The following is a 16,936-nucleotide window of genomic DNA, read 5'->3' as shown; positions in this document are numbered from 1 at the left end:
CCTTGTACCAGAAAAAGTGTGTTCATAATCTAGTGTTTCTTCTTCATATTATTTCCTCTGCATTGGCATAAGCGTATATGTTAGCACACATACAAATTTGTAAGTTCATACTGAAGATATTACTCTGAAACTCTGAGGTATTTTTCCACGTAACATTATTTCAGATATTTTTCTAAGGAATGTGTTTCGAAAGCCTATAGAACGAGTGCAATTTGAAACTGGTCTTCATTGCACGACAGATACTTTATGGTTTGAATTTCTGAATCATTGTCTTAGAATATTTCTGGAATATTGATCTGTGAAATGTGATGCAAAGCCTCTAAAGCTTTTAAGATTAAAATGAAATATAATTTCACATCAAGAGAAGATTTCTTACGGTAATTCCCTTGAGGTTTGCTGTTGTTGCTGTCTGTTTTTCCATTTGGATAAAAGTAAAATGTAGCCTTCCTGAAGAATCTATATTATAATAAAATAAGCACATTAAAATGCACATGAATAACACAGAAGAATACTCTTTATATTACAATGTGGTTTATAATTCCTTTCAGTATTTATAGTAAAATACTATAAGCTGCTTGTATATGCACATATATTGTACATACATACACATATATGTATGTCTAACAAAATTGTGTTTTAAAGAATTTAGTGAGTTGGGGAAAAGCACACAAAATATGGACTGGAAAAATCTGAAATTAGGGCTGACATCCTCAAACTAGAAGACAAAATACAAATTCTAATTTTAATTTTCAAATGTGGTAGGGATTTTTCCCATACTTTATATTTGAAAATAAACATTAAGTGCTTTTTCTAGATTCCAGTGTTTGTAGTCTACCTGTTTTATTGCTACAGATATTTCTAATGGTATTTAGTGGATGCTCTAGGTTTAAACTTTGACTCCATGATCCCAAAAGACTTACTTTTAATAAATTAAATCACAAACCGATTACCAAAGCACCTGTTAGTTTTTAAGTAATCAAGATAGAGAGGCTTCATCCAGTCACTGATGGAAACAAAGGCAGACTCATTGGCTCCCCTTAGGTGGAGCTCAGGGAATTCTGCAGATGAGGGACAAGGGCACCACAGGAAAACTCACAGAATCAATAAACTTGGACTCATAGGGACTGAACTGATAACCAGGAGCCTACATGGATTCGACTTGGGCACTCTGTGTGTATATATGTCACAGTGGTGTAGCTTGGTCCTCTTGCAAGACTTCTAACAACAGGAACAAAGCCTGTCTCAGACACTTTTACTGGCCTTTGGGACCCTACTCCTATACTTGGTCACCTTGGTCAATATGATGCAGAAGTGCTTACTCTTTCTTTTATTTATTTATTTATTTATTTATTTATTTATTTATTTATTTATTAAAGATTTCTGTCTCTTCCCCGCCACCACCTCCCATTTCCCTCTCCCTCCCCCAATCAAGTCCCCCTCCCTCGTCAGCCCAAAGAGCAATCAGGGTTCCCTGCCCTTTGGGAAGTTTAAGGACCACCCACCTCCATCCAGGTCTAGTAAGGTGAGAATCCAAACTGCCTAGGCTCCCACAAAGCCAGTACGTACAGTAGGATCAAAACCCATTGCCATTGTTCTTGAGTTCTCAGTAGTCCTCATTGTCCGCTATGTTCAGCAAGTCCAGTTTTATCCCAGGCTTTTTCAGACCCAGGCCAGCTGGCCTTGGTGAGTTCCCGATAGAACATCCCCATTGTCTCAGTGTGTGGGTGTACCCCTCGCGGTCCTGAGTTCCTTGCTTGTGCTCTCTCTCCTTCTGCTCCTGTTTTGGACCTTGAGATTTCTGTCCGGTGCTCCAATGTGGGTCTCTGTCTCTGTCTCTGTCTCCTTTCATCGCCTGATGAAGGTTAATATTCAGGAGGATGCCTATATGTTTTTCTTTGGGTTCTCCTTATTCAGCTTCTCTAGGATCACTAATTATAGGCTCAATGTCCTTTATTTATGGCTAGAAACCAAATATGAGTGAGTACATCCCATGTTTCTCTTTTTGGGTCTGGCTTACCTCACTCAGGATAGTGTTTTCTATTTCCATCCATTTGCATGCAAAATTCAAGAAGTCCTTGTTTTTTACTGCTGAGTAGTACTCTAATATGTATATATTCCATACTTTCTTCATCCATTCTTCCATTGAAGGGCATCTAGGTTGTTTCCAGGTTCTGGCTATTACAAACAATGCTGCTATGAACATAGTTGAGCATATACTTTTGTTGTATGATAGGGCATCTCTTGGGTATATTCCCAAGAGTGGTATTGCTGGGTCCAGGGGTAGGTTGATCCCGAATTTCCTGAGAAACTGAAACACTGATTTCCAAAGTGGTTGCACAAGTTTGCATTCCCAACAGCAATGGGTGAGTGTACCCCTTTCTCCACAACCTCTCCAGCAAAGGCTATCATTGATGTTTTTTATTTTAACCATTCTGACAGGTGTAAGATGGTATCTTAAAGTTGTCTTGATTTGCGTTTCCCTGATCGCTAAGGAAGTGGAGCATGACCTTAAGTGTCTTTTGGCCATTTGAACTTCTTCTGTTGAGAATTCTCTGTTCAGCTCAGTGCCCCATTTTATAACTGGGTTGATTAGCCTTTTACGGTCTAGTTTCTTGAGTTCTTTATATATTTTGGAGATCAGACCTTTGTCAGTTGCGGCGTTGGTGAAGATCTTATCCCAGTCAGTGGGTTGCCTTTTTGTCTTAGTGACAGTGTCCTTTGCTTTACAGAAGCTTCTCAGTCTCAGGAGGTCCCATTTATTCAATGAGGCCCTTAATGTCTGTGCTGTTGGGGTTATACATAGGAAGTGGTCTCCTGTGCCCATGTGTTGTAGAGTACTTCCCACTTTCTCTTCTATCAGGTTCAGTGTGTTCGGACTGATATTGAGGTCTTTAATCCATTTGGACTTGAGTTTTGTGCCTGGTGATAGATATAGATCTATTTTCATTCTTCTACAGATTGACATTCAGTTTTGCCAGCACAATTTGTTGAAGATGCTCTCTTTTTTCCATTGTATACTTTTAGCTCCTTTATCGAAAATCAGGTATTCAGAAAATGGGAGGATCTTCCTTGCTCTTGGATTGGGAGGATCAACATAGTAAAAATGGCAATTCTACCAAAAGCAATCTATAGATTCAATGCAATCCCCATCAAAATCCCATCAAAATTCTTCACAGATCTGGAGAAGACAATAATCAACTTTATATGGAAAAACAAAAAACCCAGGATAGCCAAAACAATCTTATACAATAAAGGATCATCTGGAGGCATTACCGTCCCTGACTTCAAACTCTATTACAGAGCTACAGTATTGAAAACAGCTTGGTATTGGCATAAAAACAGAGAAGTCGACCAATGGAATCAAATAGAAGACCCCGACTTTAACCCACAAACCTAATAAGTGCTTACTCTTGCAGCAATTTGATGAGCCCTGTTTTGCTGACACTCCTGGGAGCCCTACCTGTTCCTAAACAGAAAGGGAGAGAAAGTGGAACTGGGGGAGGGGGTAGTAGAGGGTGGGACCAGGACTAGGAGAAGAGGAGGGAGGGGAAAGTGTGGCAATTAAATGTAAAATAAATAAACAAATTAATTAATTAATTTAAAGAGATGGGTTTCTGGTGGATTTTTTAAAAATTTTCAGTTGGTACCTTGTAAAAAGAACATACAGAAATTGAATATAGCCACGATGTGCTGAAGCATCACACAGTTCTCTGATGCTTAGCAGTTGAAACCCTGGCTTCACAATGTGCTTCTCCTGTTTCAGTTATGAATGTGCTGAACAGCATGCCTTCAGCCTTTGCTAGCGCTTGTCAGAAGTAGAATTTCATCACTATTAATATGGTCATTGGTTAACATTTAGTGAGTGCCAATAATGTTTTTTGGTGTCATAAACACACCAAAACACTGAAACAAGTAAGTTGTATCTTACTGAAAAATCAGTATTTATATTAGAAGAAAAACATTAAAACATATGTAACACAATAAATATTTTTGTACCCAAAAGTATCTTATTACTAATTTATTTCAGTAAATAAAATAGTACGTAAGACTGTAAGTTTATACACATACATATATAGTGTAGATATATACACATACATTTTACATACACAGATTTTATTTATGTAAGTACAGGCACCGCACACACACACACACAGAGCTGTATATATAAAAGCAAATGATATTTCAAATAGATTTAGAAACTGATGAAAATTATACAAAACATAAGCTATAAGAACCTAAAACTAAGGAATAACATCCTTAGACACCAAGACAAAATGTAAATTCCACTTTTTGTCTTCAAATTTTCTGTGATATGTTAAGAGATCCAAATGTATCTAGTTTTGATATACTTCAATATAACATACTTTAGTATTAGTATATAGTAACTATAGATACTATGTGCTACAATATATAAAGATATTTTATATGTTAATATATTACATATAATAAATTTATATAAACCAAAGGGCAAAGATACTCTCTTTTAATGACAGAAGAACAAAGGTTAACAAGTCCCTTGAGAGATGGCAGACTCCCTAACACAACTGTACAGATGGTTACAAATTCATACAAAATTAATGAAGGATTATGGTTTAGGTACTTGTCAGTTCATGTCTAAACAAAGGGGTATTTTCATCTTGTTTCATCCAAGGTAACACTGATATTAGCTTATTAATTATTCCAGCCTATGTTGGTGACACAAAGATTTCTGTTGCTATTTAAAATGAAATTTTCTCTGAAAGTGAAACTCACTGGGTAAAATCAATGAGTTAATTCATCTCGCCTCCCATTTCTGATAAGTACAAATGACTAAGGGTTAAGGAAACACCCGAGTTCAGTGACCAGGGTGGGGCTTTACAGTTCTATGATCATATTAGCACGATGGTATAACTTAGCCTTAATACCTGAAAGGCATGTTGAAATTGGAGGAATTCGAAGAGCATGGAGACTTCAAACATAAGGAAATAGGATGAGTTTCTGAAGAAGGTGTTGGCTCTCTGTGTCTCTTTGAGAGCAAACTTTGAGAGGAAGGAGCAAAGAGAGACCCCCTGTCTCCACTTTCGCTCACAGGTGGTTGAAGGCAAAACGTCAAGGTCCTGAGAGTTTAGGCTGAAAAACTGTCACTCTTTGGAGTCAGCTTCCTTCTCACACACACACACACACAAAAAAAGGAAGTGGCAATGCTGGGTAGTTAATTCTCTCTTTGAGCCTGAAGGAAGACTAAGCAGTGGTGTGTATAGGTGTGAACGTCTGTGTGGTGTTTTTGTTGGAGTATGCACATGTGTGTGCCTTCAGGGCAGGTCATCTGGTATTCTGCTCCATCCCTTGGGTCAACTTCTCACTGGACCTGGAGCTATTGCCTCTGGTCCCCCATAAAACTAGTAACTAGGCACCCATGTAACCATACCCAGGTTTTCCATGTTGGTTCTCTGGCCCCCATGTTTGCAGAGCAGTTGTCTTGCCTGAAAGTCACCTCCCCAGCCCTAAGTAGCTTTTCAATGAAAGTGTTGACTAAAGCATTTTCATTTGCTCTATGTTTTGGCTCTCACTTAAATAGTAAATTAACCATCTTTTTGCTCACATATCTTGTTTGAGGGTAGTTAATGCTGGTCCGGCCTCGAAAGGTCAACTACTCCTATGCTTTTTGCAGGACTGAAATTTTAAAGGCCACAAAACATAACCAGTCTTGTTTCTGGTTGAACTGAGGCTACAGCATAGCCACAGGGACCTCATCAAGGCCTACCTGTCAGTGGCTAGGGAGTAGAGAGCCTTTATTGATGGGAAGCAGCCATTAGGCTGAGAACAGCAATAAAACCTGTAATGGCTCACCTGCAATTAGAAGTTGTGGAAAGTAACAGTTATCTTCAAACACAACAAAACAGAGAGGTTGTACCTTAGTCCCTCAATGCTCTTCATCTTATAGAACTCATTTCTAAGCTGACAAACTGCGCTGCTGTTGGTTTCTGAAAGTCGCGCATCCATTAAATATTGTCTCGTGAGCTATCATTTTGTTACTTAATGGTCACACCTCTTAAAACTCGGACTCTATTTCCAAATCGAAAACTGCTCTAATAGACAACCCAAATCTGTTCTCTCATATTTGCCCTGAGTCTGCAAAACTGGGCAGCTTAAGGTTATTCATTAAATTGTAATCTTAGCTCCCTGAACTGTGAGATAAATTATATTTTGCTTTGTTCTGCTTCAAGAGTTTTTAGTGCTTAGAATAGTTTCTCAGTTGTTACTATCTAGCTTTTGCTATTTTATTTGATACAGTTACACATATAAAAGTAAATAAAGTCCACCTAAAACATATTAAACTGAAGGGTAAGTAGAGAATAACTCAGTGGCAGAATGTATGTCTAACATTTGTGAGGCCTCAATTTCAAGGGCCCACACTGGAATATTGATTGAAATATCTTCTCAAAGTATACTTTAATTTAAAAATCTCATTTAATAACAAAGTGATTGAGTCCCCCTGTGTTTTCACTCTATAAAATATTTCACTTTTGTCATTCCTAGCCAGTATCAAATGTTAAACTATGTTCTATCAGGGAAAGCTTGGGGGGATTTTGGCCTATGAACAGAATGGAAATCATATGTTCTCAAACAAACAAAACATGTCAGATGAGAAATGCTTACTAGAGGGGAAATTATAGAGCTACATTATTTTTGTTTCTATCTATGCTACTTTCTAAGTAAGAAGTAGGTGCAGGTTTGGGGACAGTTAATTCTTGTCCCACCATCCCAACCGTAGAAGAGAAGGAACAGCTGCCATAGCCTGAATGGACTCCAGGGCTTCTTCTCCCTGAAAGAGTGATGATGGGCAAATGCTGGCCCTTAGAGTTCCTTCCAAAAGGGGTAAAACACTTCATTTTGTGGAGATAGAATAATATAGGCAAGAATCTTAGAAAACATTAAGCTAGTGCCAGGCCGTTATCATTACTGCAGTGGAGAAAGAAGTTGAGAGCTGTGTGCTCAGCCTTCTTGCTTCAGGTGTGTTAGTCTTCCTGTGATCCCTTTACCATCTAAGTGCCTGCACACTTCATCAACACCCCAAGGTTAGTCACTGTTGGATGGGCTAAAGGAGATTCTGGTACAAAACTCTCAGAAGACAGTTAGGGCATTACTAGTACACCTAGATCTTAAACAATGATGCTATTCAAGTATATGCTGTGATATACCAGTGTGAATGACTGTGTGATTCCTGATTTCAAGCATTCCTAGCTTCTTAAGAACAATTCAAGCTGAAGGGGCCTGGGAAGGATCACCGAGGACCTTAGGAGAGAGATTTTGTCCCTTCATAACAAAGGTGCTGCAAGGACATCGCCTATGCCACAGGAAGTGCCAGTGACTTTCCTCAAGTTCCTTTGTGCTATAGGGCACCATCTTTCTGCATGCAAAGTTCAAATTGCTTTAAAGGAACCACTCAGTTCTTCCTCTTCCCAGGAATGAGTTCTTGCCCTAGAACCATCAATTGATCCAGTCATAGCAGTTCTCAAACTATTTTTTTTTTTACACTTGCTTTAGAATTTATGGGAAGTGAATTCCCCTCTCTCCAAGTAATGCTTTCTGCAAGGACAAGAACTCACTGGGGAAAGCAACTGAAGATAAGTAGCGTGATCTATTAAGTGTTGCCAGTATCCCATTTAATATTAAACAATTGCATAATGGCCTTCTTAAATACCCAAGCTAAAAGTGACGCATTAATGGTGTGTATACCACCACCGAGAAGCCCATTCTCTGGCTGGTAGGCGACAAGCACCATTCAAGTGCCAAGCTACTATTCCAAGAGTTTACTATTTTATTCTGGCTCCAAAATGGCACCAACAGTGATGGGGTGCTTTCAGGGGATTGCTGAACAGGATTCTTTTGCAACAAAAGGGGGCAGGCTCCAGGAAATGAAACAGGGAGCTCTCCTCTGAGGTACACACCCACTAATCAAACAAGAAGCTTTATGACATGCGCAAATGCAATTGAAGTCTAACTGATTTCTGCAGAACTGACTTCCCCAGGATTTCCTGTCTAAAATCATAGTGTGGAAATCTGTAGTTAACTGGTTACAAATCATCTAGTAAGTAAGGCTTCTCCGCCCCCATATTTTTGTTCAAAAAAAAAAATCAAAAAACAAACCAAAAACCCTATTATTTGCACATTCTCTCTGGACTTCTTTTGTTTCCTTTCTTTTCATTGAATACACTGAAGAACTAAACAAACAGAAAAACCCTCCCCCATAATATCTATTTGTTCAGCGTGTCATTTCCCTATGAGGTTATTTACAGGTTTCTTTAGTTTTTCCTGCCTGGTAATTACTTACTGAAAGAAATCGGCTCCTTCGGGGCAAGCTCTTCCCTTTAACCCGCTTCCCTCACTCTCCCTAGGAGGCTAGCAAGGAGCGCGCCTCTCTGCAGTGTCCGGGAACCCACCTAGAGGGCCCCCTTGACGCCAGCACATCCCCTGTCAGGCAGCAGTCTGCAGCTGAGGAAGCGGGCCGCTGCAGAGTTAATGTACAGTACCACGGAGCCTGCAAGTGTCCTGAGCTGCTCAGAGCTGAGGCGGCGCAGCCCAGAGCAGACAAGGCGGCTGCGAGGATTCCAAAGGTTCTGCCGGAAATTCGGTGTGGGAGGGGGACTCCAGCTGGAGCCTGTTGCCACTCTGTGTTTTAAAAGCATGCAAGGTCTGTATAGCTTGGGCATGAGAATCTTGCGGATGTCAGAGCATCAGAGTAAATGACATCTATCCGGGAGCTGAACTGGGGGTAAGGAGAACAGAGAGAAAGGAAAGCCGACCGAGTAAGAAATTCTTAGACAACGTCTGCCTTGCAGCTGTGCAATTCATTTCCTTGCCAAGGCAATATATTAAAAGGTCACACATGCTTTTGATAAGAAATTAGAGGGGATTCTACAGTGAGACAATCGATAGCTTAGTCATTTTACTTAAAGAGCGCAGACAGCCTTATTGTGGGGTTAGGCGGCAGATGAATTTCATCACGACAGCGCCTTCTGAAGTCATGATGGGAGCCGGCACTAACCCTGTCCTGCAAAGCAGAAATTGCTCATTGCCTTCCTACTTGAGCATTCAAAACCAGCGATTCTGAGATCTGGAGAAGAAGTTGGCTTGCGCTCTACGTGGTGTCTAGTCCCTCTGCCCAGGTCTTTGTTGGACAATTCTCAGACTCAGACGGTAGCACTGCGTTAAAGTGACCACACAGGAATATGTGTCTAAGAAAGAAGAAAAAGCAGTATTCCTCCCTAAAGGACAGCATGGCAAAGCAGCGTGAAGTTTTCCATTGCCCTCCTAACACTTCTTTAACAAGGATAACAAGAAACTGTCTTTTGACTCCTTTTTGTCCACATTCCATAGTCCTTTCTGCGAGGATGCATTAATTCATATTGGAGGCAGTTGGATTTCGGCAGGACAATACTCGCCATCATTTAGGATTAGCAGTTGGACTGGTTATTTTAGTGTGTTGACTAGTGGAAGCTACATGGATGGACTCCTACCTGCAGTACTCTGTGATGTTTCTTTCTTTCAATCCTGGAAGGGCTTTTCTGGTTTTTGCTATTTGTGGTTTTTTTTTTTTGGGGGGGGGGTCGATTTGGGGGAAGGGAGAATTCATTACTTGTTGCCATAATTGTCCATGATCGATGCTCAAGCCAGAGGGTTGGGACTCATCTGTGAAAATCACTACATGTAACATAGGAGACAAGGAAAATATTCATGACGTCCACTCTGCCAACATGATGCACGTGAACTCCTTCCCCTTTAGAAGGCATTCCTGGATATGGTGAGTAACCAATACCCCTTCAGTCTGAATGCTCAGAATTCTAAAAGCCCAGGACAAGAAGCAGGGGAAGGTTTGTCCTGAACAAGAATACAGGGTGGTGGGGGTGGGGGAGCAGAAAAAAAAACTAACCTAAGTGTAAAACCAAGAAGACTGAGAAGTAACGATTATGCAATTAAAATTTTCTTGTTGATATAAAGCATCCCAAATAAGAAAATCATAAAGGTATTCACAATAACTAATATTTCATAGTACAAAATAAATAGAAAATGACAACCAACCTAGTATGTAACAGAAATAGGAGGGTTGGAAATTTGCTTCATTTTTTTTGAAAGTGGCCCCAGGAAAAGATATACAAGGATTTTTGACATCTCATATCAATTGGCCTATATTCCACAGAAGGCTGGAGGAAACTTTTAATGCTGACTCAATATTTCTCAAACACATCATAACATCTGACTTGTTCACATTTAAGAATACTTTAGCTGTTCAAGGATAGCACTTCTGGGCTGAACCAATAGAATTCTGATACAATTCTTCTCAACACATGAAGTGCTCTAACTCCTAGAAAGCTTGCTTAGTTCTTGAGTGTTTGGTTAGGGATTAAGGTTCAATTCAATGATCCAATGTGTTGAAGTCTCCAGACAGGGCCATCATGTTCCATTTCTGGTTGGCGTCTGTGCCTGAGTGTGTAGGAGCTAATTGCCGAGGCCGTGACAAGGACAAAGGTGCTTATTTTGAAAGTTGCTTGTCTTCAGTGTCCCTATAGGAGGGCGTGGATTCAATTTCTCACAGCAGAAACTTTGTGATGTATGCATGGAAAAGGCACATTTTGAGGATTTAGTCTTACAACATGCATGCGTTACGCTACTCTATTGAGCCTGACGTTTCAAAGCATGTTTCCCACGTAAACATTTTTGACAGGACTCAAGTAACAGATACACAAACACAAATTTCTGAGGGGTCCATCACTGGTTTTGTGGCCCATCAAAGTCTCCTAGTTTAAGACACCAGCAAAATCACCTAGTGGGGTGTTCCGGGGATTCCAATTCCCAGCTAAAACTCCCTTGCAAAGAACGTGGGGTGGGAGACCTCCTCTGTCATTCTTGGCAGGACCCTGTTTTGTGACAACTCCAGAGTTACCAGAACCACTGCTGAGGTGGGTCTCCTTCTCCCACAGCCTCCATCCCCAAGCTCTGGTGTGTCTGTGAGAGAGGATGGATAGCCTTTCTGCAGGCCCACTTCCAAATGCATCGCCAGAGTTCCAGACTCAGGAGGGCTTTGGTGTCAGTGCCTTGCTTCCTCTGCTGGTGAGGTTCAGACATCAGCATAAGGCTCTAGTTGTTCTTATAGGAAGCATCACATCAGTAGCCCTTGATTTTGAGATTAAAAGGGCTAGAAGTCGTCCTGGTACACAGTAGGCATCTGTCCATCTTTCTTCTGTTTTTACAGCTTTCTTCATGGCTAATGCCATGCTTTGGGAACTTTGCTCTAAACAAAGCAAAGGTAAATTTCCTTTAAAGAGAAAATTACCATTCTCTTTTATATAAAGTGTACCGTTCTGCAAAGCAACAGTTTCTAATCTAGCTAAGTCCTATTGTTTGAGTCCATTTGTTTATGTTGCAATAGCTAGGACTCCTGTACCCTTTGGGTGCCTAGTAGCATAATCACCTTTTATTTTCATTAACCTCCCCTCGACATTTGACATGAAGAAAAGGAGCTGTTCTACACTATAGTTTTGGGGGGAAATGCAAATTTGCTTATTCACGCTTCTGTCGTTCTGTAATAAATGTGTTCCAAAGATGTATAGAGAAGTTGAGAGTCCTGAATGGCTTCTTTTGTGCCTGGAGCTAGGTAACCCTTCATCCATTTCACTGCATGCTGTGCCAATGTGTTATTGTTGTGAAAAAACTGAGCCAGGGTGGGTACCGGTGCTCTGTGCGACTGTTTTCCCCTGGGCTCCTTAGAAGGATTCGGTATTGAGACATTTAACTCAAAGGAGGAAGGTAGTGGTTTTTTCCAGGTGACCCACTTAGCGGTGTGCTTGACTCTTAACTTGCCCGGTTGTTGTTTTCCTTCTAGATTACCCCACCTCAATGCTGCAGTAAGCCAGTCTTACTGTCTGACAGGAAACCTTTCCCTTTGCCCCACAGTTAGAGCCCCTTTTGGATCAGTGTCTATGCTCTTCAGTGCTCTTGTTAAGAAATCCAAAGGTACAAAGGGACTCTGTCTTTCTTCATCTTCACACGCTCCTCTGTTTCTTTGTGGAGGGACGGATCAGAAGGTGGCAACAGACCAATGTCATTTGAAAGGAGACAATGTGCTCTGATTTCAGGAACCCTAGCTCAGGTCCTTGAAGGCACTAAGTCCTTTGGATAGGCCAGGTAGACACACACACACACAGCCTAGCCTATTTCTTGTTTGCCTTATGAGAAGCCAGGAAAAGAGAAAAATTAATAATTGCAGGTCTGGAGAAGTTTCGGGAGTTTCTCAGGGTCCCTATCCAAACAGAAATTCTCATCTTCCTATCCTCAGCCTGGTGCGTGGATGATTGTGCAATCCAAAGACGAGTTCACTGTTTCTCAGTTACAAAGGTAAAGTTAATAAGTGGACTGAGTACCTGGCTTAATAGAACACTACCCGCCCCTTGGCAGTGCTAGCAGGGTGTCCGAAGGGTATGAAGAATGTGTCCTCCTTGCTTGAAGCTACATTGGAAGTATTTGCTGGAGGATTTTATTGCAAAGGCGTCTTTTCCATTACACATTTTAGCCTTTTTACTGCCAAGCCAAACAAAGATAAGGATTAGCCCGACTGAATAAACAAGCAGTCTATACCTCCAGTGTTTTATTCCACCAAGTTGGGAGAGTAGAATGGTAGGTAGCCTGGCAATGCAGGAATGGGGCTTCCATGGTCGAAGAAGGAAAATACAAGTCAGCTTTCTAGGAATTTAAATTCCATCCAGCAGCAATTAAGAGGACTCCTAAGAAGCCTTGCGACGCTATGATGTTGGATTATAGGAAGGGATCTCGCAAGGATGATGGCCCAACACAGTGGCGCTCATATAGGCCTGCAGTTCTTGCACACACATATCACATAATTTGTACAGAATGATTTAGAAAAAGATTATAAAATGCTACAAACCGGTGCAAGAGGCACCAAGTTGAATGCAATCAAGAGGGGTAGTTTCAAACTTTAGGAAGGCCTGCTATTTGGATTCCTCTGTAACCCTTTTTGAATGGGCTCAGCTGACCCAGAGAATGGAGCTGGTAGAAGTCAAAGAACTTTGCTGAAGAAGGAAGGTTTGGGACTAGTAATTATGGATGCTGATTAATTATTTACTCATTTGGTGCTTAGGGCTTCATTTTCATAGGACCAGCTGTCTAAATGCTTCTTAACAAACTTCAGCAGTGATGTTGACAGCTCTCCTTGATCAAGAGGTGAAATGGGGGTGATTATAGCCCCTTAAATCAATATTGAGGCTGTTTCTGCTTTAAGGCCCCTGGACCCCTTTATTGTACAGTCTGCTCCCAAGTATAAGCTCTCAAGAGCTGAAATCTAGTAGACACAGTTGGGCTATTTCTCTATAAAGCAAGGGTTTTACTCATGAGTGAATTCACTTTGTTTTGTTTTGATTGATCCATACCCTCTATAGAGTCGGGCAAAGTATAGATAAGCATGCAATAGTATTATTTGCATATGTTCAAAACTAGGCAAGTATATATTTTAAAGATTTCACCCAATGAAATAACATTTGGGGCAAGACAAGATGACTTGTTGTTTAAAGAAGGCAAATTCTTCCTCTCTGGCCACTTTTCAATTAAAGCTTCAGAAAGAAGTATAAGCTAGAAATAAATTTTGCAGAGTTCATGGTTTTGACAGTAAAAGATTACAATATATGCAGTGAAGGCCAGGCTGAATCAAGTCTTCTACAGAATTATGCTAGTCTGCTCAGTTTGGTAAGCAAAAGCCATCAAGTGTCTGCAGAGTTTCTCTGACCATTGTGTCAGTTGACCTTGTCTCAGAGCTTTCACGTCCTCTTTGGGGCAGTTTTTCCCCAAACACCAGCCTCGAAACTCAGAGCTAGATCCTGAAAGGACCAAAAAGTTGACATGGAAACATTTGGCTAATAAGATCAGGCTGAGAATCATGGGGACTCATCTTGTTCATCCATCATTAGAGTACAGTTGTAAGTTCGGGCAATTATAAGGCAGACGGTTAAGCTTAGATAAAGGTGGTTTTTAAATAGATGATCTTCTGACCTTATTAAATATACTATCTCCCCTTCTTGTCCTTTATTGACCCTCACTGTATCCTTAGTGAATTCTAAGCAGTACCTTAGAGCTTATAAGTGAAAATAAAATGTATGAGGAGTATCGTGATCGAGAAGAAATTTACAACTGGAAACCGTAGTGTGTGCGCACGACCTATGGAATGAAACTCTAGCATTTTAGTCTTCTGTGGCTGCTAAACTGCTGTATTTTTAAATCCTGACTGTGAGCTAAGTGGGGCCAAGCTGGGGAGGTCTTGGAGAATCTTTACAAAAGAAAGAAAGCAAAAAAAATATATTAGCCAAGTATTTGGGCTATCTCTTGTCTGTTAAATTCTTTACTACCCACTCTACTCCTTTAGTTTTGGTACTGTTGAGTTGCTTCTTCTAATACTGATGTCTTTCAGCTAAATGAAATTTAGTCAACTCTGGAGACAAAGAAATGTATTTCAGAATTCTGAAGTGAGAGAATAACCAAAGGGAAAGTAACAGCCACTTTCTCGTTGTTCATAGTTTCGAAGTTCCCTATTATTTTTTAACCCTTGACTCGCATTTATCTTCTTGTAGCCTATCACACAAAATATAACTCTGTCTACCTTCTTCATTCCAGTCTTTTAGGCAATAGCTTCTCTAAGCCATAAATTAACTGACGTCTGATGTCTGATGATCACTCGATGGGCTGTTAGATTGTGTTTCCTATTGATTGAGAAACATCAACCTAGACACATGGCCAAGACAACATGGTTAGGGATAATATCATATAAAAATTGGGTAGTGTATTACATAGATATATACATACACACACATATATATACATATACATATATACATTTATGTATATAGAGGGTTTGAAGAGTGGATAACCAGGATTATACATACATGTTATTGGCTGTGTAGAGCACAATAACTCCCAAGTTTCTAATTGTAACCTAAACTGTGTTACTGCTTTATAGGACCTTGTGAATGCTCTCTGAGCTCTTAACACCACTAGTTAAAATCAATGCACCATCTGGTAATCATTTGTGTTAGAAATCATGGAAGACAACCTCATAGAATGAACATGAGTGATAATTTATTAAAAGGGCATGCTAAAAGCATGTGACTGAATTTTTAAAGAATATCGGTAACAAATGTAACTATTTTATGTAACATGATACAACCACACTGGCTGAGCTCGCCTGCGTGTGCCCTGTGATATCATATGAGCAACATTATTCAGTAACAACAGTGATGTTAATTTGCATTTGTATGTATGATCTATGTTATGGTGTGTTTGAGTATGCAGGCTCCCGTTGTGCACACGTGGAGACTATCTCATGCCTTTTCAATAACTCTTCATTTTCTATTTTTGAGATATGGTCTGTATCTGAACCTATAACTTATTGTTTTGGCAAGGCTGGCTGACAAGGAAGCCTGCCAGATCTGCCTGTCTTCCAAGCCTCCAGCCAGTACTGGAGTTACAGATATGTGCTACCATGCCCAGCTTTCATATAGGTATTGGGAATTCTGAACTCTGCTCCTTAAGTGTGTACAGAAAATACTTGACCTACTGAGGCATCTCACTAGCCAACAGTGGCTTTCTGTTTTCACCTTTTTGACCCATTCTTTACACAATGGAATGCTCAGAGGCTCAGGGACTTTCTCAGGATGTCATTCTGCTGGCTTAATGAAGCTGGCCCACCCCAGGTCTAGCCTAATTTCAACTCCCAATCTCTCTTTAATCCGCCACACGGTTTTTGTAAAAGATGCCTCCACACTGTGTCCATGTCCCTTCTAGAAAACAGATAAACAGTATACCGGGGAAAATTGGCAGATTGTCCTCTATTCGTTAGCTTGTTGGGTAAGTATGCCCGACACCTGTGATGCGAATGGCATTCCTTGTGGAGGTATTTGTGGATCTTAGCACTATGACCTCCGCTTCTTTTATGTCAGCAGCTTCCTCTGTTTTCTCAGAATGAATAATGTTTGCAAGGAATTTGCCGCCAGCTGCACTCCTGAGCCATTCTGGCCCAAAGGGTCCTTTGCAAATTAGTAGAAGGTGCTTCTCCAGGCAAATATATTAGGAGAGTTGCCACACTCAGTTTGGTGAAGGAGAAGCACAAGCTGCAGAGAGTGCTGAATTGGCAGGACACTGGTGCACAGTGAAAAGAACCCTATCCTCTGGACTCACATGTTGTGAGCAGAGAAGGAGGGCCTGCGCCATTGATCGTCTTTACAGGGATGCTGATTGGCCATGTCTACGCTAGCCCCAGCTCTACATTATTAGCTCTACTTGGTTACAGTCAGATGAAATAATTCTGACAGTGTTTTGCTGATCATATAAATCTGGGTGTTTGCTGCCAACATTGCTGCTTTTCAAAGTGATCAACTCACTCTGGAATTCTAAATTTGTTAATGTCCTTAGGAAGAGAGTATGAAGACTGTCTGCTTCATCATACCTGCTTCTGAATAAGGTCATTCTTAGTGTATTATATTGGAACAGGTAGAACACAGTAAGTGTTCTAAGCATAGAGTATTCCCAAATAAATACCTTAAGAGTCCTTCCTTGGATATATTCATAGGTTTGTGCAACAGCCACAGAAAACATGACTACATAGGGAACGGATAACTAAGAGGTATACAAGGCTTTGTAAGATACAAAGGAAGACTCAACTTAGTTGCATTAACACGAGTACCTTAAAGAAGTATAGAAACGTCAAATAAAAACCTATGCTGATCTGTATGAGGACTGCGGACTACTGAAACAATTGTCAGAGTGGTTTGAGGGACTGTCTCAGGGAAAGCTTTATTTTAGGGGTTTCAAAACCAGAAAACTTAGGCAAAATGACTTTCTTTCACAGTTTTGAGCAGAAACGATAGGAGTGGCGACAGAAGGTGGGACAGGGAGA

The 16,936-nt window shown here is 40.6% G+C and overlaps 1 protein-coding gene across 3 annotated transcripts in view; it reads left to right on the top strand.

Moving 5' to 3' along the window:
* The window catches only part of Pde4d (phosphodiesterase 4D), an 840,110-nt gene that overhangs the window by 305,747 nt on the left and 517,427 nt on the right, over nt 1–16,936 (top strand). The window contains exon 1 of one of the 3 annotated variants that reach the window (XM_075976083.1): nt 8,450–9,784. The exons of the other annotated variants lie outside the window; for them this stretch is intronic. Within the exon in view, the coding sequence (XP_075832198.1) occupies nt 9,645–9,784 (140 nt within the window). The 5' untranslated portion in view covers nt 8,450–9,644. Of the gene's footprint in view, nt 1–8,449; nt 9,785–16,936 lie in introns of those variants that run through there. 3 annotated transcript variants of the gene reach the window in all.

This window comes from Microtus pennsylvanicus, chromosome 6 (assembly GCF_037038515.1).
Source record: "Microtus pennsylvanicus isolate mMicPen1 chromosome 6, mMicPen1.hap1, whole genome shotgun sequence".
Lineage (NCBI taxonomy): Eukaryota > Metazoa > Chordata > Mammalia > Rodentia > Cricetidae > Microtus > Microtus pennsylvanicus.
This window is presented reverse-complemented; position numbering and strand designations above follow the sequence as displayed.